Source organism: Pavona decussata, unplaced genomic scaffold (genome assembly GCF_977016875.1).
Source record: "Pavona decussata unplaced genomic scaffold, jaPavDecu1.1 SCAFFOLD_38, whole genome shotgun sequence".
Lineage (NCBI taxonomy): Eukaryota > Metazoa > Cnidaria > Anthozoa > Scleractinia > Agariciidae > Pavona > Pavona decussata.
Window position 1 is genome coordinate 587,348 of NW_028145460.1, and position 26,218 is coordinate 613,565.

Here is a 26,218-nt window from a genome sequence, read left to right on the forward strand (position 1 = left end):
ACGAAAAAACATCCTGGTCCTTGCGCATGATTCCCTTGTGACATCCTTTACTTTACCCCAACCTCTTTCGGCAGCCTGACATGACAGCCAAGCATGCTAGTGAAAGGCAATAATAGCCTGGGCAATAACCATCACGATTTGAGAAAGCTTAAAACACGTTTTAATGTTGAGACTGAATTATTCTAGAAAGTGACACAGGGATACTCGGAGAAAAGAAATCCGAGTGCTCCTATCAGGAGTCGAATCTGAGACCTTCCAATTACTAGTTCGACTCCTGATAGGAGCACTCGTTTTCTTTTTTTTCCGAGTATGCCTCTGTCACTTTCTAGAATAATTTATCGTTCTCATTCATTTACCAGGCTCGTTTCAATGAAAACATTTCATTAGTAAGTAGATTAACTAGCTTTTTATACGAAATGATGTAATAAAATGTTCAAAACTCAAGCGGAATCACAAACCGCAGGAGAGTGGTTTCACTGCCAAGTTTTGACATTTTATGGTGTCATTTTATGTTCTATATGTAAGAGTTTTGATCATTTTTCCGTTGTGAAAGAGCGTGCGTTACATCTGGCGTCATTTTTATTGTCTGTACCAGTTTAGACCGGATAGCTACGAACAGAAGCCCATGGCAATCAGCACGTGGGAACTGTATGGGCATTGCATGGATTCTAGAAACCAGGTCTGAATTTGATGAAGCCAGGTCTGAAAAAGGCTAACAGAAAATTGCATACTTAGGTCTGAAATAGGGTCAGGGTAGGGCTTGAAAAACCCAGCAGACTATAAAAATGATTGGGCTTTTATAGTCAAATGTCCGTCGGACTATTGTTAGAAAAATTAGTTGGTTTGTCTATTGTTCGTCTGTTTCGTTCATTTCCCGTCAGTAGGTCGTTTGCTTGGTGCAGGTAGTTGTTGGCAACAGTTCTTGCGTGACGTTTGTTTTCAGTAAGTTCGTATAAAACCAGTTTAAAGTGATTCGTTGATAGTAATCCGTACTGTAGGTATCAAACGCACTTGGAAGCCCAGTCCATTCTGCGGTTCGTTTCTATTAAAATGGTGCTCAGCAATGTGCCGGTATCATCATTTCCTGGGTCGCTCTGATTTGTCGTCATTCCGTCACGTACGGTTAAATTCAAACTGATTTTCGGCCCACCATTATATAAAGTGGTCTGGCAGTCGTAGCATTTTTAACATCTCGTAAACTTTACAAGGATCTTGAAACGCTGTTTGCCAAGTGCAATTGGTGTTTCAGTCACCAATACATCCTTACTTCCTCAGGACCGGAAAGGTGATAATATTTATGATCAAAGTGGCCGGAGTAATCGAATAATCCAAAACGATTCCGGCTTGTTTCCGCGAAATACGTATTTAGAGGGAGCAATTGCCGAAGGGAAGAGTAAAATAAACAAATCAATAAAAAGTAGGAAATTAACTGAAATAAATATTATCCTGGTAATAAAGAAGTTCAATTGTAGACATTATATGGGCCTCTACTTGTACCCTTTAATAATCAGTTCATTTGCTCTCATGTGCTGATAATCCCAACGTTATCAATAGATTCGTGACCTCACAGCTGGAGTGATTTATTTATTTTTATTTTTATGTCGGCGGAAGTTGATCAGTTGACCTGGAAACTTGAAATTTCCTTAGTTTCCACGAAATCAGTCCGCGAGAGATGGGAAGGCTCTTCCTGTTTAGCTTTTTCTTTGCTCATTTTGTTCAGGTCCGTCACGGAAAAGTTTCGCTTTCCGCCCAAAGTGACACCGAGAGTATCTTATTTCTTATTGTTAGCTGCGGAAGTGTTTACAAGAGTTTAACTACTTCGCCTGCTTCGTTCATTCGATTTCTAACCGAGCTGTCGCTCTTGTACCTATACAAAAGAGTCCGCGTAAATAGCCTACAGCGTTGCCTGTCAGTTGCAAATGGCGAATGCATCAGAGAGAGAGAGGGAGCTAGCGAAATCGTTAGAAGACAGAGCGGTTGGTGTTGTTGCATGGGAATCAACAGCCTGTGTCTTCATCGTATTGTCCGCGTTCTTGGGTAATGCTCTGTTGTGCTTGTCTCTCTACAAGACGAGAGGATTTCGATTGCCGCAGAACTACTACATAACAAGTCTGGCGGTCACTGACATGTTGTTTGGCGGCCTGTGCATGTCTTTCTCCTTTGGAGCTCTGACAGAAGGAAAGTGGATTTACGGTGAGACCCTGTGCCAGGTTCAAGGAAGCCTCATCTTCATCCTTGTCTGTGCGTCCGTGTTCACCATGACGCTGATCGCCATCAATCGCTTTTTCAAGATTTGTAAGTCAATAGACGTCTATCGGAAGCTGTACGTCAGGAGGAACATTTTGCTATCGATAGCGCTGGCCTGGGTCCTCTCCACCGTGGTCGTGGTTGCCGTGTTTTCGTTTACAAATCGACCCTTTCGGTTTCATCCCGGAAAATTCTGCTGCTACCTTGACATGGCATACAGCCAAGGCGTTAATCTGTACACACTCTGCGCTTATCTTGCAGTAAGTGTCATTGTATTCCCAACCATGACTTTTTGCTACTTTAGAGTTTACAAAACAGTTCGCGAGCATTTTGCGGAGATGGCAAAGTCTGAAGTGGTGCAAGAGGCTTCGCGATCATTCATAAACGAGGCAAAAATAACGAAGATGCTTTTCATCACGCTTGTTGCATTTCTTGCCTGTTGGACCCCTTCCATCTGTCTCGATATTTTTGAAGCATTTAACGGTCAATATTCCCTCCCACGACGCTTGTACTACTGGCAGATTGTAACGTTTGCATGCAGCAGTGTGGTCAACCCAATTATTTACGGCTTCATGCGGAAAGAGCTTCGAATGGCATACAAAAACATTTTAACTTGCAGACTAGCTTAAGTTCTTCAAAGCAAAGGTGGGGGTGATATACGTAATTGTAAAAAAAATTCTTACGAACTGAGAATTAACTTAGTAGGCAAACGACAAAAGTATACCTGCCAACTCTCACGCATTATGCGTGAGTCTCACGCTTGCAGACTAAAGACATCGATCTCACGCATCAAGGACAATTTCTCACGCCTGACTCACAAATCCGGACGAGTTGTTCTAAAAAATTTCATTTTATCTCAGATTTCTTATGTATTATTTCTTTGCTCCTTATAACAATCACAAAAGCTATCAAATATCTACCATCCGTTCGAATCGTAAGTGTTCAAAGGTCATCGGAATATCAACGGACATTTTCGGCAACGTTCGGAAGTCTCCGGAAAATCGTCGTAAATCTTCGGAAGTGCCTCGGACGTTTTCGGAAATCCCGGTCATGACGAGACAAAAATCTCACGCGTTTGACTCAGAAAAAGTTAGCAGGTATACAAAAGGGAGTTGTAGGCTTATGCAATTCCAGTTGCAGACGAAAGGGCAGTGCCCGGCCTCTTTCAACTCACTGGTTTCACCCATGAAAGTTCAATCATCAACTTAAGAAATCGTAGACTTAAGAAACTATAGACAATGGAAGATACTTTGTCATCAAAGCCGGAAAACTGTAGCGCGTAAGTCCCTGTTCGTAGTTTATTTGTTTGCTGCTTTTTCGTTTAATAGAGCTCGATATGTTTAAAGGGGCATGGTCACGGAGGTTTTGCTGTCTTTTGATAAAAACTACTCAAATGTTTAGCATAGAACGTTTTCTCTAACATGAAATTGTTCGCAGAGCACTGGAAAGAAAAAAAGTTGACTGATTTCTCCAATGAAGAAGAAACTAGAAATCAGTTTTTAGCAATTTCTCTAACTGAAATATACACGGGAAAATCTTGAACAAAATGGCTAATATTAATATGTTCAATTTGTTACCATTTCCATTCAAGCCATCCACAGCAAAAGAAAACAAATATGTTTTTTTTTTTCGCTATTCAAAGGCACACTAAACTGAAATCAGTTACACTGCCCCTTTAAGTTGTAGATAATGTCAAGGAAAGGATAACCTGTCGTGGGAATTTGGCCATTTCTTGGTCTGTACTATAAAAATGTAACAAACTGTCTCGATTCAGTAATCGCAAAAATTAGCTTCCAGGATATAAACCAAGGGACCCAAATAAACCATACATCCCTCATTAACTGGAGCTGTTTCCAGAGGCGCAGTAGAATTGATACGCAAGCGACGAAGAGACGCAGGAACTCCTTCCCACTCCAATGTCCTGCTCGCATATTCCCGGATTTTCCCACCTCTCTCCACTATCGGGACGCCTGGTTATTGTCAGACTAAGTTACCTCCGGTTGGCTTAGACGTGTATCTCATCTTATCTCAGTAAAATGTGAAAAATACCCCTGGGGGGAGGGGGGCTCAACTCATGTTTGGTTAGGGTTGGTTAGGGGAGTGTCGAGTACACTATCAAACCTGACCTTGTTGACGTCAGCAATTTAGCACTTAATTGAGTTCAGAAAAGATACAATGTTTGTAACAAGGTTTTGGGTAACTTTTCGTGTTTGGAGCATCGTTTTTTTTTGTTTGTTTGTTTGTTTGCGGGTTTTTGCACGGAAGCATGAGCCTTTTATTGAACGTTAACTGTTTCAGTTTAGCTTTCCCGTTTTAGCCTAATTAGCTTAAACCTTGCGGACTGTTGAAAAAAAGTTGATTGCATTTTAGATGCAAGCAACGGCTGCGGCCGCAAGAAGTTCGTATTAGACTTGCTTGTTCTTTGATTTCTTAGCAAGAGATCCAGAGAAACGTTTGAAACCGTGGATATTTTGAAACGAATGTTTTGTACAGTTCGTACGTGGTATTTAGCTCTAACTAGAAAGGTGGAGGGCGGTTGTCAATTGAGTGTCGAAAATAATTTCGCGTTTGCTTTGATCTTGCATTACTACGCTCTGTGATTGGTTAACAAAACTTCCGCCACTTTCTGAATCAATGGAATCCAAACCAAAACCAATCGCGTTTTCCCCGCAAGCGTTTTCCCGCGCTTGGCGCCAGTTACATGTATTTGCTTCGAATTCTGATTGGCTCGTTGTGTTGTTTACATCTGTTGCTATTGGCCAAAGTAATTACTTTGGGTTTGCTTTTAGACACTCAATTGGAAACCGCTTTAAGCAAGCCTATGATGATGAAAAAGATCATTAGAAGTCTCGATCTTGGGCCTCGTTCAGACTAGGTGCCTGTGACCGGTTCTCGAGCACTGGCACTAATGTGAACATGGCTTTATTACGGTGCCCGGCAAAAATCTGGTACCTCCAAGGATAGCACACGTGCACCGTTCCTCGGCACAGGCTTTGGCCTGTTTAGGATTTTGTCGGTTCCCGCATTTTTTTCCTCACGGGCTCCGGACAATACTGGAAAGAAAATGGCGGGCGCTAAATTGACGAACGAGAAATTGCTCCTTGGGCACCAAGGAGTCTGAACATCGTCCTTTTTAGTGCCCGGGCACTGAGCCCTGACAAGGGCACTTTAAGTCTGAATAGGGCTTTAGTAATGTCTCATATTAGATAACTGCGAACCGTCCCTTCCTAAACCCTGACGAAAACTAGATACTTCGGAGTGTGTTCAGTTATGGAACTCGTCAGAGGTTAAACAAAACACTTGATGAATGTTTGACATTTAACAACCACACAGCTCAGCTCGTGTTAAGTAAAATATTTCTAACACGCTTGGCCATCTGAGTAGGTCATATGATCCGGGTGGTTGCTGATAGCTAATAGGTGATCAACTTTTTGTTACTAACAATTCGGTACTAGCTACAATTACACATTCATTGTAGATAGCACTCTTGACGGATTATAATAAATAAATTGCAAAACAACGGAAAAAGCCTGATTTGTCAGTGATGAGGCAAAATAAGGCTAGGGAACCAGCTACTTGTTGCTTTCTAAGGATTTTTTCTAACAGACTTTTCGACAACTTTTTTTAGAAATTTACGAGCAATGTTTTCAGAAATTATATTGATTGAATAGTGCCATCGATTGGTATCTTTCCGACCGATCGATTCTCATCGACTTATTACGCCGGTTTGGAAATCTGGAACTTGTAGGCCCAGTTCGAGAAACGGAAAGTGTTTGCACAGCCCCATACGATTAATTATGGATGCTCAACTGTCATGCTAACCCTCTTCAGCTTCCAAAAACGGCGAGCGCAAATTGTTTGTCAGTAGCAAAATGTATACATAATTAACGTCCATAGAGCTGTCCCTTCTAATCTTGAAACCTTGCCCAAGAAATTGCCCAGCAGTGAGAATGTTACACGCCCTGTAAGTAAGTGTACGATGCAAGCAAAGCACAAATTAACAAGAAGAAGAGTTTGTTTTCGCCGGCTGTCCGTAAACCTACTTCGCGTGCAGGGCTGAGTTGCTCGAAGCATGGCTAGCGCTAACCCGGGATAGCGCTAACCATGCTTCAAGCAACTGGGCCCAGGTAAATATTAGTGCAACGCTCAGTATACTATTTAGCATAAAACCAACTACATCCCGGCTTGGAGGCTAGACAGAGTGCAATTTGTTGCCTTAAGGCCTTGCCAAACGGATGCAACGTTTATTTATTTATTTATATATTATAATTCACAAAGGTTTCCCATCACTGTGATTGTTTAATGCAACATCGTCCAACACGCTGCACTCGTTTGGCCACCATGTTGCACGATGTTGAACGAAGTTTGATTTCCATCAAAGATCGCCTTCAACATGGTCCAACATTTCTTCTGTTCTCAGGTGAGAAAAACAATGTTGCATTCGTTTGGCCACCTCGTTCAACACAGTGCAACATCGTCCAACAATGTTGGATATGTTGCAATTGTTTGGCCGGGCCTTGACAGCATTCAAACCTGCCTTATTTCAACCTGCAAGAGCCGCTTTACCCCTAGCCGAAGTAAACAGCCCGGCGTCGTTTCGCGATGCGTGAAACCAAAACCGGAAAAGGCGTCTAGTGTCCACGCAGGCTAGAGACAGGGGTAGCACCGCGAAAAGACGTCTGCTACTTTACCACCTGGTCTGAAAGGCTTGGGAATTAAAGGCCCGGCAAAACGGTTGCAACATATTGATTTAATGCAACATCGTCCAACTTTGTTGAATCCAACAGTTGCACTCGTTTGAATTGGCCACCATTTTCCACGATCAGTGCATGATGTTGGATGATATTGAACGAAGTTTGATTTTTATCAAACATCGTCTTCAACATCGTCCAACATTTCTGTTTTTGTTTTATAGTAATTTTTTTTTTACAAAACTGAAACAACTGCAGTGAAACACTAAATGGAATGGATTAATTCAAAAGGATGCTTGCAAATAACATGAACACCATTCAGTCCGCATGATAAACATGCCGTGATGTAAAGTTCAGACTCCAAGTGAAGTTATTAATGGTGGGAAAAGCAAACCTTATGCTTATAAAGAGGAGCCCAACAATATTACATATTTGAGTGTATAATGGTTTAAAAACAAACCAGCTAGGCGCTATGTTCTAAAGTGGATTTTGCAATAGGGAATGGGAAGGACTACCAGTAATTACAAAATCTCACGTCCCAGGGGGGGGGGGGGGGGGAGGGTTTGCATACTTGAAGAGACAAATATCATGCATTTACCAATGAAAGTTGTCAATGTAAATAGTTTTGACAATATTATGATTTGGGTTTGATGAGAGTGTCAGTGTATGTGTGGTGTGACTAACATTATGGAAGTTTTGAGCTATGGAAATTTGGTTTTCAGAATTCAAGGTCACACTTGAAATCGGATAGAGGGGCCCCTAGGTAACATTTTTGATAAAAAAACGAATATAAATAATATACTTTTTTGCAGGTAGTCAGTGAATTAGGCTCAACGAAGGGAAATATATACTACATATAAACGCCGCGTTTATACGAAGCCGGCGTTTAATCGAGAAAATACGGTATGTCATTCTCAGTTTTTTTTTTTTAATATCTTTAGGGAAAGATCAAGTTGCTGTTAAGGGCTTGCTCCTATTGGTTTTGCCAACAAGAGTTCAGAAAGCGCCTTGTCAATTTACCTCATTGCCATAGGAAATTACAAAGAAAAAAGGTAAGAATTTTGTTATCTTATATGTGAATTAAGTTACTGATTTTTCGCTGAGCTCTTTTGTCTGAATAATGTGTTCATCTTTTGTCTGAGTTTGACAAAACACTGATCCAGGGTCAGCTAATTCCTTACAGACTGCCAACTTTCTCCTCGACTGAAAATTCAAAGGGAAAATCAGAAAATGCTATAAAGAATTTTTAATTTTTAATTTTTTAATTTTTAACAAGGTACTAGTGAGCAGCACACAGCAACGAAATCTTGTTGACCCAATTTTTATTCTCTGACCGGTTTCGTCTGTAGGCTGCAGACTTCATCAGGGAGTTTGAACAAGATTACATGGGAAACTTATTTATACATAACTTTTACAATAAAAATCACATACCCGTAAGGGTGTGAACAACAAAACACCCACAAGAAATACGTGCAGGATATGACTAGAATCCTGCGTAGACTGTGTGATATTTAATTTTGGGGCTCACGGATTTAACGTGAGTCGCAAAATGTATACCTATGGGGTTGTGCAGAAATCTTACCTCGGTAAAATTTTGTACATAACGGAACAGCCTGTCTTTAAACTTTCTTTAAACTTTCGAAGTAACACTAAGGGTACTACTAAGAACGAGAGCAAGTTTTATCCCATGATTTTGAGTGGTCAAGAGTTTCAATCGACGTCGACATTTTCAACAAGCAGCAAGCTAACACTCGTGTTTAGTTAGCAACACATCCCTGGTTTGTTTGTAGCGTCCACACACAGAGGCGGCGGAGCGTTTTGAAACATGGGGGTGCTCATCGTACACAAAGTCAAGCACATACCTCTAGTCTACTCGTATTTTCCAAAATGTCTTTTGCGTTGTTCGTTTGCACGAACAAACTTCTTTACAATGTCTACAGTGTCCAATGTGTCCGTAGTAGATTTATGACAATGCAAGAGGAGGCAGTTATTTAGACGATTCTGATTCATGGTGCTTCTAAGGTAGGTTTTTAGGTGACGTAGGGAAGAAAACGCGCGCTCGGAAGTCGCCGATGCCACTGGTAATGTCGAATACAATCGTAGCAGTTTGTGGACCTCTCCCCTAGTAGCGTTTTGATGACAGAAGTTTTGTTAAAAGCTTCGCAAATGGTTCTCTCTGGCTTACATTTGTAACCTGACGTACTTCGGGAAGCGTAGTTTTCACTGCGTCATGCACGAGGTAAAGCTGGCGCCCAAGCCGGCCACAATCTATATCAGTTTGTTCGCTGAAGTCGTCGCTGTTTGCTGCGCCCACAAGAAGTTTCTCTAAGTTAGAGACTGGCTTTAACTTGGCTTGGTTGAACCAGCTTTCTAATTCCGTTTTAATTTTGTCGCAAGCTTCATAGTATTGCACTCGATAGTAATCCTTTGGACATTTAAAGCGATGAGGCTGGCTGTCTCAGAGTTAAATGGAAAAAAGGCAGCAGTTGATTGGCTTCTCGAAATCGGGATGGAGCTGTTTAAAGAGTCCTAGAAAATAATATTTCGCCAAGCGCGACCATTGTGAAACAATTTGTGAAAAGATCACTAACCGGAATATTTTGCCAAACCAATTTTCTGCTGCGTTACCGATATTTTCGGGACCGAAACGTGGGGGGCTGAGCCCCCCAAATTTTCGTTTAGAGGGGCTTCAGCCCCCCTGCCCCTCCCCCTCCGCCGCCTATGAAGCAAACGCTAAAGTAATATTTGCAAAATAGGGCTCACCTTTAGCGTGTACTTCTTTCCATGATTTATAAGTACGCTTTCGAATTTCATCATTTTTATTCGTTAAAGAGGACCGTCAAACCGCTTTTCCCAATTAAAGAATTTCTTACAAATTTGAGAACTACGTGTGAAGTTAGTGTTGAGTATGGATTAGAAACTGAAACCAATCGCTGACAACAAAATTTGGTCGCACCTGAAAAAAGAAACATACTGCACGTGCTGGTAAAGTGCGCAAGCATAATAGGAAATACTCTTAGGGAGACATTTTTTGGTATAACAGGAAGCGCACCTTTTACTTTGTGGCAGAGACGCTGTAAAAAACATACCGTCCGCATGAATCCGTTCCCTGTTGTAAAGCATAACGTAAACGGTAAACTAAGCTGCAATTTTGTGTAAACACACATGACTGTAATGCGCATCTTATCATATTTTACTCCGAGACTTGCGCGCGTTGGATATATGATAGTAGAAAGACAGTCTAGTAGAAAGCTATCATGGCGCGTAGCGCCGAGTTGGCTACACGAAGACTATGGCCACTAGCGCGCGTCATTGGCTATGTTGATCTCGTATCCAATAGGCGCGAGTGCAAAGCGTGTTTTAAAAATCATTCCTTCAAATTGCTGCATTTTGTGAACCGACCGGTTCTGGTCAGTCAGTTCTGAAACGTGGGGGAGGGGGACTTTATCGCCCTCGGCGTTGCCTCTCCTCGTGGCCGGGGAGGGGGGATTTCACGCGTGCACGTGTTTAAGGCTGAGTGACCTGTGCAGAGCTACAGAAGAGGGGAGATAGAAGCATTCTTCTCGTAACTTTCGTTGGGTGTACCCACGGAGCTTGGAGGGCCGTTGTCTAAAAAATAGAAATGATCAAACAACCGTATCGGGGCAGCACTGATGAAAAAGATCAGTCATCTGATACACTTAAATTAACAACTGCGCCAATGTGGTTATTTGTTTAGTTTTACTTACGGGTCACAAACCACACAAAACATACTTTTGTATTATTAAGCATTGTCCTTAAAAAACTCGAGTTTCTTAGGCCCTCTAGAGATGCGCAGATCGTATGCACAGTAAGAAAAGGAGGCAGTGTCCTAAAGTGGCAAATTTTGTTTCATTTTCACAACATCTAAGTCCTGCAAAAATTAAAGGTCCTCAGGTTTGCTCGTAAGCGGTCACAACATTAGTTAAAACAAATCAGGCTACAATCGTCTAATGTTTATTTTGCAATCTCGTTCCTAGGCCAGGGCCTTTTCCCTGACTTGGCTTATTTTGATTAAGCATTCAAACATTAATAAGTAAAGATTGAAAAAAAATAATTATATACACATTTTCCTACGTTTCAAATCATAACAAACTAGAAAATTAACTTTTTATAGAATACATTTTGCTCTTTCTTTGCAACTAAACTGGTTTTCAATTAATTATAGACTTCTACGCGGACGTTCTCTGGCTCGTCACGTCACGCAATCCTCCCCACAAACGTCCGTTTTTAAGAGATCTCTGAGAAGAGATCGGCTTCTCCCGTTTTCAGCCGTTCACCTTTTTAAAAATCCAATCAGCATCCATGCATTGTATTACAAATGACTAATCAAGAGGCGAGTAAGTGATTGCGTGACGTGACGACCCAAAGAAAGTCGGATGATGTAGAGTGCGTGACGTAACGACCAAAAAAACGTCTGAGCAGGAGGCTCATAAATAAGAGACTACAATAAAAGCATCAAAAATGAAAAAATACAAATTTTTTCACCTCTCTATCTTTCAATTGTTGAAAACTCGAATAAGTCAAAGTTTAAAGCACCTACTAGTATTTCAAAAAGACTCTTGATTGTTTTAACACCAAGATTACCTCAAATGAAACCTCAATTCTTAACTAGTAAAAATAACAACACATTAAAAAGATAATGGTTTTAGCATTAAAATCAGAAAAAATATATTTCTCACGATTTTTATCTTCAAACTATACTGTTGACTTGTGGAACTGACTGTTTGCATAAACTACCATTAAAAGAGGGAAATAACGTCATCAATATCCTCACTAGTGAGGATATTTTCCAGTAAAACACTCGTGTCTTTGTAATAAATATCAATAATTTATGTAATATCACAGAGAAATATATCTATTCAAAAATTTGAAAACAATGATAATGATTGACGGATACAACTATCTTACCATCACTCAGTACTGCTATACTGGGACTGTTCTGTTAAACTCTCCAGTCCTACTGCCCTGTGAAAAATATCTATTCAAAAATCTGAACACGATGATTACAAAAGTCGGATGCAACTATCTTACCATCACTCAGTATTGCTGTAGAGACTGGGACGTTTAACTCTCCAGTCTTACAGCCCAGTGTTCCAAACTTTGTTACAAACTTTCCGCTCAATTCGAACACTTGGATTCTATGATTTCCTGTATCACAAACCAACAGTTGTCCTGCCTTGTTCACTGACAGGCACTCAGATGAATTGAACTCCCCGTCCCCATCACCCTTCTGTCCAAATTTATACAGAAAATTTCCCTCTCTACTAAAAACTTTTACACAATAATCACCGAAGTCTGACACTACAAGATAGTTCTCATGTTGGATGCAGTGAATTGGTCTAATGAAAGAGCCCTCTGTGCCAATTTTACGCAAAAACTGACCATCACGTGAAAAGATCTTGATTAATTTGTTATCGCTATCAGCAACAATAATGTTGCCATCACTGTCAATAGACAAACCAAGAGGACGCTTGAGCTGGTGATCAAGATTTCCTTGTCCTCCAAACTGTCCAAGGAATTCACCCTGATAACTAAATAGTTGAATGCGATGGTTACTAGTGTCCCCTACTATAATGCTATCATTGTGAAAAGCTATCCCAGTAGCAAAGTTTAACTCTCCCCGCTGATCACCTTTTTTACCAAAAGATCCTAGGTGGGTTCCATTACTACTAAAAACCTGGATCCTATGGTTATCAGTCTCAGTCACTGCAATCTCATTTTTTTCATTCACTGCTATCCCCCAAGGATTGCTGAACATTCCAGCAGACGTACCTTGTTGTCCAAAAGATAACACGGGTCTGAACTGTCTTGGTTTTACTTGAACCTCAAAAGGACTGCCACGAACATGTTCTCCATTCACCTCCACTGATGCCTGGCATGGTACGGTTTCTTTGGCAAAGTATCTGATGTCGTAAGTGCCATTTTTGTTATCTTGGACTTGCGCTTTAGTCGCACAGTCATGGCCTTGACGATTTCTGATTTCCACCGTTACGCAGTCACGCTCTTCGTAACACTGTTCTCCTTGAGCGTTCCTTGTTGTTACAACAATCTGTGCTTCAAGTCCAACAGTTGCTTCACGGATTCCTTTGCCTTCAGCAGTTGACTGTTCCTGAGAAGTCATTGTAATAAACTGAAGGGAGCCAATTTTTCCAGTGTTCACATGATCAAAAAACTGTTGACGTTTCACGAAATGAAACTCGACGGGAAAACTAATTCCGCCGTCACGGTCAGCTGTGTCGTCTTGGTCACCTTCCTCCTGAAATAGTTTGTCTAGAAATTCGTTTGCCTGCATGACTTGAGCGCTTGTGCTTCGATTTAAAAGTATTTTGCTTTTCTCGATTGTTGTTTCGTGCATTTTCAGTTGTTGCTCAATCTCTTGCCTTTGCATTCCCAGACGCTCGAGTGATTCTTTCACGTTGTTTTCCACGTCATCAAAGATTTTCATGCTTTTCGCTTCGATGACTGCAAAAACACTGTCAACAAACTGCTGCACGTCACTTTTCACTCTAGCGGCTTGTTCTTGAACTTTAACGCAGTTTTCATCGAGTTCAGTTAATTTATTCATCTTCTCCTGCGCTCTTCGTTGCTGAGATTCAATCGCTGACTTGACTCTTAACTTTCGCTCATTTGCGGCTGATTCCAAAGGCTTCTTCGCGTGACCGTCGTGATCTGTTAAAGCACAGCTCGTACAAATAACAACTCTACAAACATTGCAAAAGAACTCTAATTCTTTCTTCTCGTGACCTGGCTTTCCACAAAATGGTGGCTGCTTTAAAATGTTCTCAAAGTCTTCATCTTGAAAGTCTTTCAAAGCCAGAGTATGATGTTCTTTATTGGCTCTGATGCCATTATGCAGACTGATGCAGTCATCGCACCAGAAGGAGCAACATTGGAAGCAGTAGTAGCTTTCTCCGCTTCTTTTGTCGCAATTTCCGCACTTGACGCCGCTTGTATTGCACTCTTTTATGGCTAACACGTCCAACAAACTATTGAGACGGAAGTTTGTCGGCAAAGCGTTAAGATCACCGTCTCTAGGAATCCTGAAGTTCTGCCTACACTCTGGACATGAAATAGTTTCTCGAATTCCGCTCGTTTGTTGAATCCTTTGCAGGCAGTGAAGGCAAAAGCTGTGTAAACATGGCAACTGCTTTGGATCAGTGAACTTGGTCATACACACAGAACAGGATACTTCTTCATGAAGATTGTGCAACAATGTTTGAATATCCATGATTATTGTAGGAAACAACGAAACAGTTTCGAGTTGAACACACCTTAAAACAACCGAAGTCTTAAAACAATGAAGCCTTGTGACTTGTTTTAAACTTGTGATGTTTATGTCGGGTCTACTAAGAATATTAACCAATCAGAAGGCCTGTATTGAAGTGTTTTGACGTCGAAGGCCTTGATTCTAAGAAACATAAAACATCCTGGTTTTCTAAGAATTACCACTAGATCTCACGGACCGTAAATGCACATGTGAAATTGCTTGTTGAAACGCCCTGTTCTAATGTGATGTGTATAGTGTAGCGGCCGGCACTCAAAGCTATTCAACGATTTTTTAACTTCGCTCGAGTTACGACACACCAATAACGCGGGAAATACTTTACGGCCAATCACCTGAAATTTATTACGACAAGCCACGAATCCAAGATCATATCGTAATCTGAAATCAACAATACATACGAAGAAACTAAGCTAAAACCTAAAAAATAGTATCTAACATTCCGATCCATTCCATCACAAAATAGCAAACTCTAAAGCGAATCTAAGGTACAAAATCAACAAATAAACAAGAACAGAACAAGAAAATAGCGAATAAAAACAATTAATTAAGCTTAAACGATAAGGGACTGTGCAATAATTATCAGGAGGGGGGGGGGGGGGGGGGGGCTGAAAAACGAGAGGGGGGCATTACCTAAAATTGCTGCCAAGATAGGGGGCTCAAAGTAAAATCACTCATTTTGACAGAGGGAGGGGCCTTAAGTTTTATTCGAAATGTGAATAAAGTTAAACAGAGAAGAGAAGATCGTACAGTTTCTTGCCAAATATCTCGTTCAGTGGAGAAAGGCATCTGCTGATAAACGGAAATGCTATGTGCTTGAAGCTTCAGAAGCTTAAGGACGGTCATGTACGACAAGGGCAATACTTCTTAGAATACCTGAAGTTTGCTTGTGAGCCCACATGTAATTCGTGTGAAAAGGAAGGGTGGACAGCTGGTGTCCCTGCAAATTGGTTCCCTGTTCCTGATCTTAGTGACACAGCAGCCTTACCACGCGGGTATATTCCATCCAATGTGACCAGTCTGAGTGAAGAAATCGATCGACAACTTCCAAGTGTGCCGAGTCAAGAAGTTAGTCGATTCTGGTATGTTAACCTCTTCCAACGCTAACGAACTGCAGGAGGTGTGTGAGAAGTTGATGGTTGATGAAATCACTCTCCAACGTTTTGTTCAACACCGTGAGTTTATTGCATTGAAAGCTCAAAAAAGGGAAACTGAGCGCAATACCCTTCCAGACATTAACTGGAAAGAAGAAAATGAATTCAAATCCCTCACAGCCGGACAAATTAAGATCTACCTTAAGCAGAACAATCTTCCTGTATCTGGAAGCAAAGCCGTGCTGGTAGCACGTGCTCTTGATTTCTCGCAAACTGGAATACGAAACAACGAAAGAACTAGTGCCAATGACAGTGACACAGAACTCCTATCCAGTGATTCCGAATGCGACTCTGATTCTCACACAAGCACTTCCGAAAACAACTCTGAGTTGGATTCAGATGACTCCGAAACGGATGGCTTTGTTCAACACTCATATGAGGTATTATTTGTTCCAGACAACGACATCCAACAAGTAAGCTTACGCTTACAGTAGCATGACAATATAAAAGGTATGTACTTAAAGGCATCTATGGTAATGGTGGCGGCGAGGAGTGAGTGCGTGTGTGTGTGTGTTGGTGGGGGGGGGGGGGGGGGTGCGACGTTATTTTTAACATAACTGAGGGGGGCTTAGAACTAATTTTTTACTTTTGGAGGGGGGGTACTGTCTAAGTTTTTGCTAGATAACTCTGGTTTTTCAGCGAACTAGCGAAGCTTGACTGATCACGAAGAAATCTACTCACGGACAGCACCATAAAACTGACAACAGAAGGCCATATGCCACGTGGTCGAAAGTACAAAAATGAACGATGAAAACAAAAATTAGCGAAAATACAATCGGAAGTAAAAAGATGCTAAAACTATAGAAAAGGAAAAGGAAGTCAAATGACTTACATAACAGTCCCGCTATGCCGATTCCAGACCAAAACTTCAGTGTTCTTCTACGGGAAATATTCTTAAAAAAACTTATTTATTTACTCACCACGACATACAAACATAGAAAGTTACAGTGAATAATAGACTAGGATCGTACATAAGTTTAGAGTAAATAATAATAGTAAAACAAGTAGTAAGAAGTGGCGAGGAGACCTCAAGACACCCCCGGGGGGGGGGGGGGGGGAATCTGTTCGCTAACACGATCGATTCCAACTAACTAAAATGCGGTTTTGGGCGAAGCTATGTTGCTCTATATCACGTGCGATTTGTGGCTAACAAGCTGGGCGCGTTTTTTTTTGGGAGAATCCAAAAACGGATTTGTGATCTTAGATCATTCGGATCATGGTGCATCAAAGGAACCAACGAATCCACTCTGGACAAGGATTCGTCGGTTCCTGTGATGCACCATGTTCCGAATGATCTAAGATCACAAATCCGTTTTTGGATTCTCCCAAAAAGACACACCCACGTCATAAGCTAAAATTAACTAAAATTAATCACAGAGTCCGGGGATTGGCGTACAATGCCGTTACATATAGAGTTCTCTCGTGCAGTCCACACTAAAGCAGTTGGCCAAATTTATGACTTTTCCTGCATCAACGCTGTTAAACTTTAAGGAATAAAAATGTTTGGACATCTGAGAATGATTGCAAAGATATCTCTAGCTTCCGAGAATTGCTATCAGGATTTAGTTTAGAATCACGCGGTGATAAAGCTACGGGTCAAAAAGTATATTCAAATCTTAAGTGTCGAAAACTGGGTGACGCTAAACGCCCGGGTTCGCCAGGGAACGTTATGTCCAGAGGACCGTCCGGCTTCCTGACCTGCCATGGATAGGTAACGGATTTCAGCCACTTCTGTTGCCAGGAACCTCTCTCTTCCTCACTAAAGAAAGAGAAATCGAAGAGAGGGAACCGAGGGAACGAAGTTGATACATCTGTTTGTTAAATCAGCTTCGTGTGTGTGCAGGTTGATCCCTTGCCTTCACTTTGCCTAGTAGATGCGGCATGATCATGAGGAAAGGGTCACAGAAGAGTTTTGAGCGCGTGCCTTGTGCCAGTACAGTCTTATTTTGAGACGTTATTTTCCGTTTTTCGACTGGGGAAAGGCTCTTTAAGATTCAAAATCAAGGAAAAGCACAAAAAAGGCTCGATTGGTAACAGTTTTGAAGACGATGAAAATGCTATTCGCAAAGTAAAAGTTTGTTTAATGAGACGCCAATTCCGTGCGCGGAAATGACCATTCGACGCGTTGTCTCCAGTTTCCTCCCACTTTGATGGTTCAGCAACACAGTATCTACATTTATCTCTTGAATTCCATGACGCGATACTTTTGGTCAATTATTCTACACAAAAGAATTTCTGCTTTCTTAGCGGCAACCATACGGCCGTTTTAGACGGTACAACTTTTGCTTAAGGACGTTCGCGCGAAAAGGTTCTGCCCAACAGATTTTTTTCATACTTTAGGTATGGTCAGCTAATAAGTTATTGATGTCAGAAATGCAAAAAAAAATTGGGGGTCACCGACTTCGTCTCAGAGATACAGCGCTGGAAAAGTACCCTGATTTTGAAAAGTTGGGCCTTCGTAACTCAAAATGATCTCCACAGTTTTAAGTTTAAAATATTCAAGATGACTGAACTGGAGACAAACTATTTTAGTCAAATTTTATCTAAGCGTATATGTTTCGTAAATTAGTCCAACTGGTGTCATCCTTGTAATTAAATGTAGCCCTTAAAGAGGACATTCGCGATCGTCACACAGACAAAAATGAGTGTAATTCGATGGCGTGTGGACAGAAAAATAGAAAATAATCAAACTTCTGCCCCAGGGATTTTTTTCATTTTTCTCTAAAACGTAGACAATCAATAAAGAAAGTGATCGATTGAAAAAAAAGTGGGGGTCACCAGACATCTAAGAGAGTTATAATGAAGACAAGCTAGCCGCTGTGGTGACAGATTCCAAAGTCACGTTTTTGCGTGACAGGTCAGAGAAGCACTGGAACCTAAACAGGGATATCTATCCCATCATGCACAGCTCACAATAATTGCTCGAGTCAATGTGTGCTGTCAAAACTCTGATCGCTTAAGTTGTTTATTGTTATCCTACCTTCAAAACTTATACAGCTGTTTAGCCAATGCCAAGAAAATGTATCTATAGCCGTTAGCGAGGCGAAAATGTGAGAGGTAAGCTTATTTATTTACCTAGAATGGGTATGTGGAGATTGATTGTACACGGGATTGGTGATCAATAAAATTGCTCTCTTGTAAAGTAAGACTTTCTCGTTTACTATCAAAACTTAAAAAAAGCTTAAAGGTGACTTCGTTTGACGAATAGACTACATAAAGTATTGCATTTCAATTATTTTGTTACATCGATATATAAATCTCTTCGCGCGAAATACCCGCAGGACCGTATCAACGCCTTTACTTGGGCTTTTTGTTGCAACGTTAACCCGTCTAATCGTTTCACGTCGAGTTTTCGTTTTTAAAACTGTGCAACGAAAATAAATTTCCCCCTTTTCCCCTTTTTTAATGCTGTCACATCGGCCGACATGTGTGTTTACCCCCGTGTTCCTCCTTGTATCCTCAACCATGAATTGCGCGTGACATTGCGTGGCGTGTACGTTACTTGCGCACTAAAGATGCGCATAAACAATTAGCGCGAACGTCCTTAAGACTGTCGTTGGCGATTTCTGGAGCGCGCGCTGCTCGCGTCATGCAAAAAATCCCACACAACTCTCGCCACTCAACATTGCTATCATTCTCGACTCCAGAGCTTTTCTGTGCAGGATTGTTTGAAGCGTAAGCACTGGGGTCGAGAATGCATTGCTATCATTCCATTCTGCGCAGAATGTATGCGCAGTAGCAAAAGGAGGCACCGTCCTTAAAAGACGATGGGTAGCGTGCAGAATGGACGGTCAGCATCAACTAGAAAACACAAAAGAGCATGCGCAGTAAGCCTGGATCACTTTAATCGGTGGCCCATAATGTTAGATACGTTCCAAAGGGAATCATACTTAACTTTTGATTTCCCAATCGGAATTACCGGGTTTTCCGTGTAAATGGCAAGCTCCCCTACTCCCCATTGTTACCGTCTTCGATTGCAAGTAATTGGAGGCGAGGTTCTCAATTCCGATACACTTCCTTATAACTGTTTTGCGACAGGTTCGTCCGCTTAGTATGAGAAATCAACAAGATTGGTAAAGAGTTTTGGCTGCTGAAAGGCGAGAACTTTTTCTCTATTCCCTATAAAAGGTAGCCTCCCACGCAGTCGTTTTTAAGGGACTCGTATTACCTCCTCCCCTAAAGCCGCGACTACACGAGCGATTTTTTGCTCGTGCAGGTGATGAAATTTTTTCAAATTTTGTCGCGTCGCCAGCGCGAGAGGGTGGCTACACGAGTGACAAATTCTAGCGAGTTTGGCGACAAATTGCATGAAAGCCGCGTGAATCGCATACTTCAATTAAGAGACCTGGCGCTGTAAACAGACATGGCGGACGGCCCTTTCGGACGAGGACATTGTTTTATCGCTTATTTGCATTCTTCTTCTTGACGATAAAAAGCAAACGAAGGAAGAAGAAAATTGAGAAAAGGTCAACGCGGGTCCGTCCATGGCTCGCAAAGAGAAAGGAACAAAGATTTTACCATCAACTTCTGACGGAAATTTTAGTCGTTGATATCCCGGCGTTTCCCGAGCTATAGCGGATGACGAGGCTTAGTTGCCGGGTGGCTACACGGGCGCTATCTCGACGATTTTGTCGCGAAAATTTCAATTCTGGCGACTTTTTTCTTGCGATTTTTCACCTGTCGCGTCGCAAGTTCGAGGGTGGCTACACGTGCGATTTTCATCTCGCGCTGGCGACGCGACAAAATTTGAAAAAATTGCATCACCTGCGCGAGCAAAAAATCGCTCGTGTGGCCGCGGCTTAAAAACGACTGCGCGCGTGGGAGGCTAGCTAGATAAAAGGAGGAATACAAATTGAAAGTTTAGCAAAACAATTCATGAATTGCAAGCCAGGGTATACATTATCGAGCTCTCAGACGATACTCTTCTTCCATTGCCATATTTGCGCATGAAAATTGAAAGAATACAAACGATACGATACGATACGATAATCTTTATTTACAAATTTGGTCGTTAGCCGAAAACTAAAACTAGCCTTCTTCAAGTTTTCCAGAGTGCTAGTCAGGCCTCTATTTTACAGATAGCTGATCACAAACAACACACCACTGGAAGCTTGGTCTATACAGAAAAATAATTTTACTTTGATAACTGCCAGTTTTACCTTTGTTACAAAGAATGTTCAAATTATTTTCATACCGATATTTACCAATTAACTTTAACTGGTTTATTTACACTCCACTTTACCCAGCCCTGTGTGATTTACTTACCCCACCCACACTCCCTCTAAAAAATCAGTAAGCTTTCAATGACCAGCATTATAAATCAACAGACCGAGACAACTACATCCAAAAAGACGTGTTTATTAATTCAAGAAATGACAAGCACGTGTTTATCCAAAAAATGCACAATCGCTAGAATCACGTTTCAATATCAAGGCTAATTTCACTAAAATGATAAACTGAAACACTGGTAAGATATCAATTTTGTTTTTATAGTGAAAATTTTGACGCTGTAAATGACGAAGGTGGTTTGTTTCCTAAAGGTAAGCTTTATCATATTCGCAACAATTAATAAAAACGGCTTAGAAACGACCAGGTTACATAAATAACTTTAAATTTGTTTAAAAATTGAACTTGGGAATCCAGCGGTGATTAAATAAGAAATCCCAGTGGAAATTCTCCAAGTTGCAAAATGCAATACTATAAAACCCTCGTTAGTTGTATAGCTATTTTACATTCACTACAATTAACGCAAAAAAAAAAATTGAAAGTACTTGGAATTACAATCGAACCGAACCTTGTGATAAGTATCAAAAATGACTTTAGGTCGCTGCTCTTAGCGACGTGGTGGCTTAGGCTAGCCTTCATATAAACAGCACATTTTCGTGTACAACGCAGATTATTTAAGGACGGTGCCTACTATAACAAAGAAGTACTTTTGTGTGGTTTATGACCAAGGAAACTTGCTATATGCTGCCTACCCGCATAGTTTTAAACCGCGCAAACAAATATCCCTATATTAATAGGCACCACCCATAGGAAACCCGAGTATCTCGGGATGCGTAGAACGTATGCGCAGTAACAAAAGTAGACACCATCCTAAGCGACGGGTTGACTGAGCCGCAGCTTATTTTTTCTCGTATAAACCGCCTTATCACTGAGTAAAGGGGAAATATCACGGGGGTTTTGACCTTTCACATGAAAATGGTGCGACAACATCTGCACGTTTTGACAGCGCGCTCTCTTTGGCCACGATTGCGAACAAAACTTAAGCTGAGGCTTTCTTCTTTCCCAGAAACTGAACATCATTTTTTTTTCTGAATGCGGCAGGTGGAATATTACTGACATTTATAGCGACAAATTGATCTTGAAAGTCTATCTTGGGCAATTCGTGAGCAAAGTCGTTTTGCTACAATGTTGAGCAGTCCGGGCCGTAGACATTTCTGTCTATGTAATGACGTCATCAAAAATGGCGTCGTTCGCATTTCCGGCGTGGAACCTCGGTTGATCATTTTTCCCTCAAAACGGATTTTACAAGATGTTCTCTCCCGAAGACTGAGAAGCCGGATCGATCTGGGTACGAGATTAGTCGAGGAACAACAAGGATGTAACTTTGCCAGACTATTACTCAACATAACAGAAAATATCGGCTTCACTCAGAAGGGCTAACAGTGGTGCCTGAACCAAGCATTGTCTGCCAAAACACAGTCAATGGACTACTGTAAAAATAGGGGGAGATCACCAATGAGTTCCCGCAATACAAACGCCGAAGTTAGTGAAGTTATAAAGTGAAGCGAAAAATTTACAAACACACCTTCGTAATCAGTAAGCAGAACCGTCTCACTTGTAATACACGTTGCACCACAGGCGTCCCAAGCTCACGTTTAGAGAAAGCGAAAAATTAATTATCTATTTATTCATATATGCTTCACGGCTGTGTGAGTTGGAACGTGACCTTTAATCTTACGCGGTGTTAGGTTACATGAGAACCGTTGAGAATTTGAGCGCTTTATAAGACGTTGTATGGGGAATAAAATATCGTTCATTTAGAACGCTAAATACATTGAAATATCCTCATTTTTTACGTAAGATGATTAAAACAAACTCACCTCTTGTGTGTCCGTTGTGCTTTTGCGTTATTTTCGCTGTTTTGGGCTTTTTATGCCACCACTGTTCTCTTCTTCGTTTAATGAAGGAGAGAACAGTGGTGGCATAAAAAGCCCAAAACAGCGAAAATAACGCAAAAGCACAACGGACACACAAGAGGCGAGTTTGTTTTAATCATCTTACGTAAAAAATGAGGATATTTTAATGTATTTGGCGTTCTAAATGAACGATATTTTATTCCCCATACAACGTCTTATAAAGCGCTCAAATTCTCAACGGTTCTCATGTAACCTAACACCGCGTAAGATGAAAGGTCACGTTCCAACTCACACAGCCGTGACGCATATATGAATAAATAGATAATTAAGAGCAATTCTCCAGGAAAGTGAAGCAAAGTTGGAAATGAAAAATTTTAACCCCCCTTCAATTTTTGTGTGGAGGTAGGTTACCTTAAGGAATAAACAAAAACAACCATATTTGGATCGGCAGATGTATCGTCGCCATGGTAACCGCACTAAATGACGTCGGCGTTGAGACCATGTTTTGACCAAAAGTTCCATTCTCAAAAAGTAAAAGTAAACGAGACTGGTTCTCAGGTGGATGTGAACCAATTCAAATGAAATTCATACAGATGGTAGAACCACTCTTCCAGTTTATAAAATTCGCCGTTACAATAATTTGGGTTTTATAAACAAGAAGAAAATGCTCGTCTTACTATGTTCCCTGTCAGCCATTTAGACAAGTAGGAAAAACAAGCACAACCACATCCCTAATTTCTCCGAAAGTACTCTATCCACATAAACCAAATTAGCAGCAGAGATTACGCAGATATTGACGTTTTTAAATATCATAAAATCAATTTGGGGAAAACTATATTCTGGCCATGGGTGCTGAAGACACCTGGGACAAATTGCAAAAAATTGCAAAATTGGTAATTTTGAGAGCTCTAGTATTTGGCTCAAACAGGCTTTAGAGAGAGAAAATTAGCTTCAAAAGTATCTTTTATCATCTTGTCTGCTACCTACATTTAGTAAATAAGGTTTTGGCCAACAAATTTGATGAAATATAAATTAATACAAAACCTACCTTGAAGGTTTTGGGAATTTCTTCAGGATGCTTTCGTCGCGTTGTTCTCTCCAGTGTCTCTCCTTCGCACGCTCCGTTTTTTGACCAAATCTAGCGCAGACTAACAGTTACTCCCATCGAATATCCAGTTTGCCGTGTTTCAGACCAGAGAAGATGATACAAGTAGCCCGCATACACTTGACAAAGAATAGTTGACAAGGTCCAAAACATTGTCGTGATACTCGCGATTTCTGCCGTCGAACACCTAAATTCATCGATATTATCCAACCAGGAAGTAAAGTAAATGTGTCGAGATCAATGTACAAAGCAAATGCATGCCTTTGAACAATCCAAAGCAACGTCTTTAGCTAAAATCGAGTCAGATATTGCGATAGTCGACAAGCCAAGAATGGTGAATAAACTGAACGCATAGGCCGGAAGTCCGAGAAGCACGACTGCTGACCGGATGTAACACAATGTAATGGGATGTAACACTGGATGTAAGTGTAATGATATCCTCTTGTCATGGGGTTGTTTCACAATGGCAATGGTGAAGAAAGCCAAAACAAAAAAAGAAGAAAACGGAATAACCGAATGAAAACAAAAACAAAGGAAATGAAGCTGAACTGAAGCTTGGGTGAAAATTGAACGCATGATACACAATAGCTGCACCTCCCCCCCCCCCCCCCCCAAAAAAAAAGATTGCTTTTTAAACTGTGAAAATGCAATTACAGCTTCAGTTATGATAAACTATTCGTGACAAGAGAATGAAAAATTCGCGGGTGAAATGTTACATTTATTTACCTACACAGCAAAGAATAAGATCCATTTCGTCGCTGATTTCATCACGGTTTATACTAAGTCCGTAGGCTTGCACGTGCCTGGAAATATCCCTTTGACATTCACTGAGTTTTATATTGTTTCCACTGCACTCACAAACGTCCCTTTTGGGATTTGAAAGAACAACTTTCCATTGTCCCGACCAGGATATTTTCCTTCGCATGACGATATGCAAATTTCCCTTACAGTGTTTTTGATCGACGGCACAAATTTACTTCCGGTCACCCCTCCCCCCACCCAATCTCGTACCCAGAGTCTTCAGGCTTTTTGGTCAGCGGGGCAACGCCGGGAAGACTCTGGGGACATCGAATTTTATTACCGCAGGATTTCTGCGGTAAAACAATGGAAACCGTTACGGAACAGCCAATCAAAAAAATTGCCCCAGAGTCTTCCCGGCGTTGCCCAGCTGACCAAAAAGCCTGAAGCCTGGGTACGAGATTGCCCCCCACCAAAAAAAAAAAAACAACAGCAAAATATAAATAAAGAAATAAATAAACAAACCGAAAGAATGCCAAAATTTGGGCAGGTACGTATTAGATACTGAATGTGAAAATTTATCGGCTTGGAGAGGACTTATTTATTTCTGGAGGAGAGGTGGGTCAAACATTCCAACTTCGTATCTTCTAATGTGTACGCTAATGCCCCAGATCAGCGATATATCTTACATGCAGGCCATCCTTAACATCCAATAAGCAATGAATTAGGAAAAAAAAACAAACAACAAACAAACAAACCCAGGAAACATAGGCGGCTTATGTGGTTGCGTAAAACGATAAGTAAAGCACTTTTATTTTGTCCTCTTTATTCACCACTGTAAAACAGTCATAAAAGCGGATCAAAAGTCGTCCTTTTATCCCTCTATCAATGACATATTGTACCAAAAACATCTAAAGAAGAGATAATGCCATTGCGACAATGTCGCTTTAGCTAAAGCTACAAAAACAAGCAAACAAAAAGCGCGTATATCACATTTAAAAGTACATCCGGTCAGCAGGTTTGCTGCTTGCATTTCCGGTCTACATACGTTTGGTCGTAAACAGGTCGTAAACAACGATTTCTTCGCTTCTCAACCATGCACCACGGAATGTACGGCTCGATTTAGGCAAAGACTTTATTCAGAATCGTTGCAGACATGCATTTGCTCAGCTGTGATCTTGATGCATCTATTTAACTTCCTGGATGGATTGTATTGATGAATTATTTCGATACTCGACACACAACTGTGTTTGACCTGTTCGACTGTTCTTTATTCGGGTTAATGCATCATCATCTTTGGTCTAAAAGTAGATGTCCGGCGAGGCTAGCCAGTTAGATTTGCCCTTTCTGCTAGAGTCTGTGCAAGATTTGGTCAAGAAAATGGAGCGAGCGAACTGAGGAGAGACCCATACTATACAACAAAAGCATCCTGAAGAAATTCCCAAAAGTTGCAAGGTAAGCTTTGTTTTAATTTATATTTCATCAAACTCGTTGGCCAAACCCTAATCAATCAAATGTAGATAACAGATAAGATGAATAAAAAAAACCTGAAGCTGATATTCTCTATCTAAAGCCTGTTTGAGCCAAATACTGGAGACCTCAACATTTCCAATTTTGCAATTTTTTGCAACTTGCCTCGGAGGTCTTCAACAGCCATGGCCAGAATATAATTTTCCCCAAATAGATTTTATAATATTTATAAACTTCAATATCTATGTAAGCTCTGCTGCTAATTTGGCTTATGTGGAAAGAGTACTTTCGGAGAAACAACGAATATGGTTGTGCTTGTTTTTCCTGCTTGTCAAAATGGCTGACAGACAACATAGTAATGCGAACAT

The 26,218-nt window shown here is 41.0% G+C and overlaps 2 protein-coding genes across 2 annotated transcripts; one reads left to right on the top strand and one right to left on the bottom strand.

Moving 5' to 3' along the window:
* The first annotated feature begins 1,494 nt into the window (after positions 1-1,494).
* On the top strand, positions 1,495-4,084 carry LOC146483438 (melatonin receptor type 1B-B-like). Its single transcript, XM_085105615.1, has one exon. It carries the CDS (start codon positions 1,920-1,922, stop codon positions 2,874-2,876), a length of 957 nt encoding a protein of 318 aa, XP_084961741.1. The 5' UTR covers positions 1,495-1,919; the 3' UTR covers positions 2,877-4,084.
* Positions 4,085-10,891: 6,807 nt separating this feature from the next.
* LOC146483439 (E3 ubiquitin-protein ligase TRIM71-like) lies at positions 10,892-14,718 on the bottom strand. Its single transcript, XM_085105616.1, has one exon. It carries the CDS (start codon positions 14,185-14,187, stop codon positions 11,938-11,940), a length of 2,250 nt encoding a protein of 749 aa, XP_084961742.1. The 5' UTR covers positions 14,188-14,718; the 3' UTR covers positions 10,892-11,937.
* Positions 14,719-26,218: the final 11,500 nt, after the last annotated feature.

Coding starts and splice junctions, on each gene's coding strand:
- LOC146483438 (XM_085105615.1), top strand. CDS start 1,920: ATGGCGAATGCATCAGAGAGAGAGAGGGAGCTAGCGAAATCGTTAGAA.
- LOC146483439 (XM_085105616.1), bottom strand. CDS start 14,187: ATGGATATTCAAACATTGTTGCACAATCTTCATGAAGAAGTATCCTGT.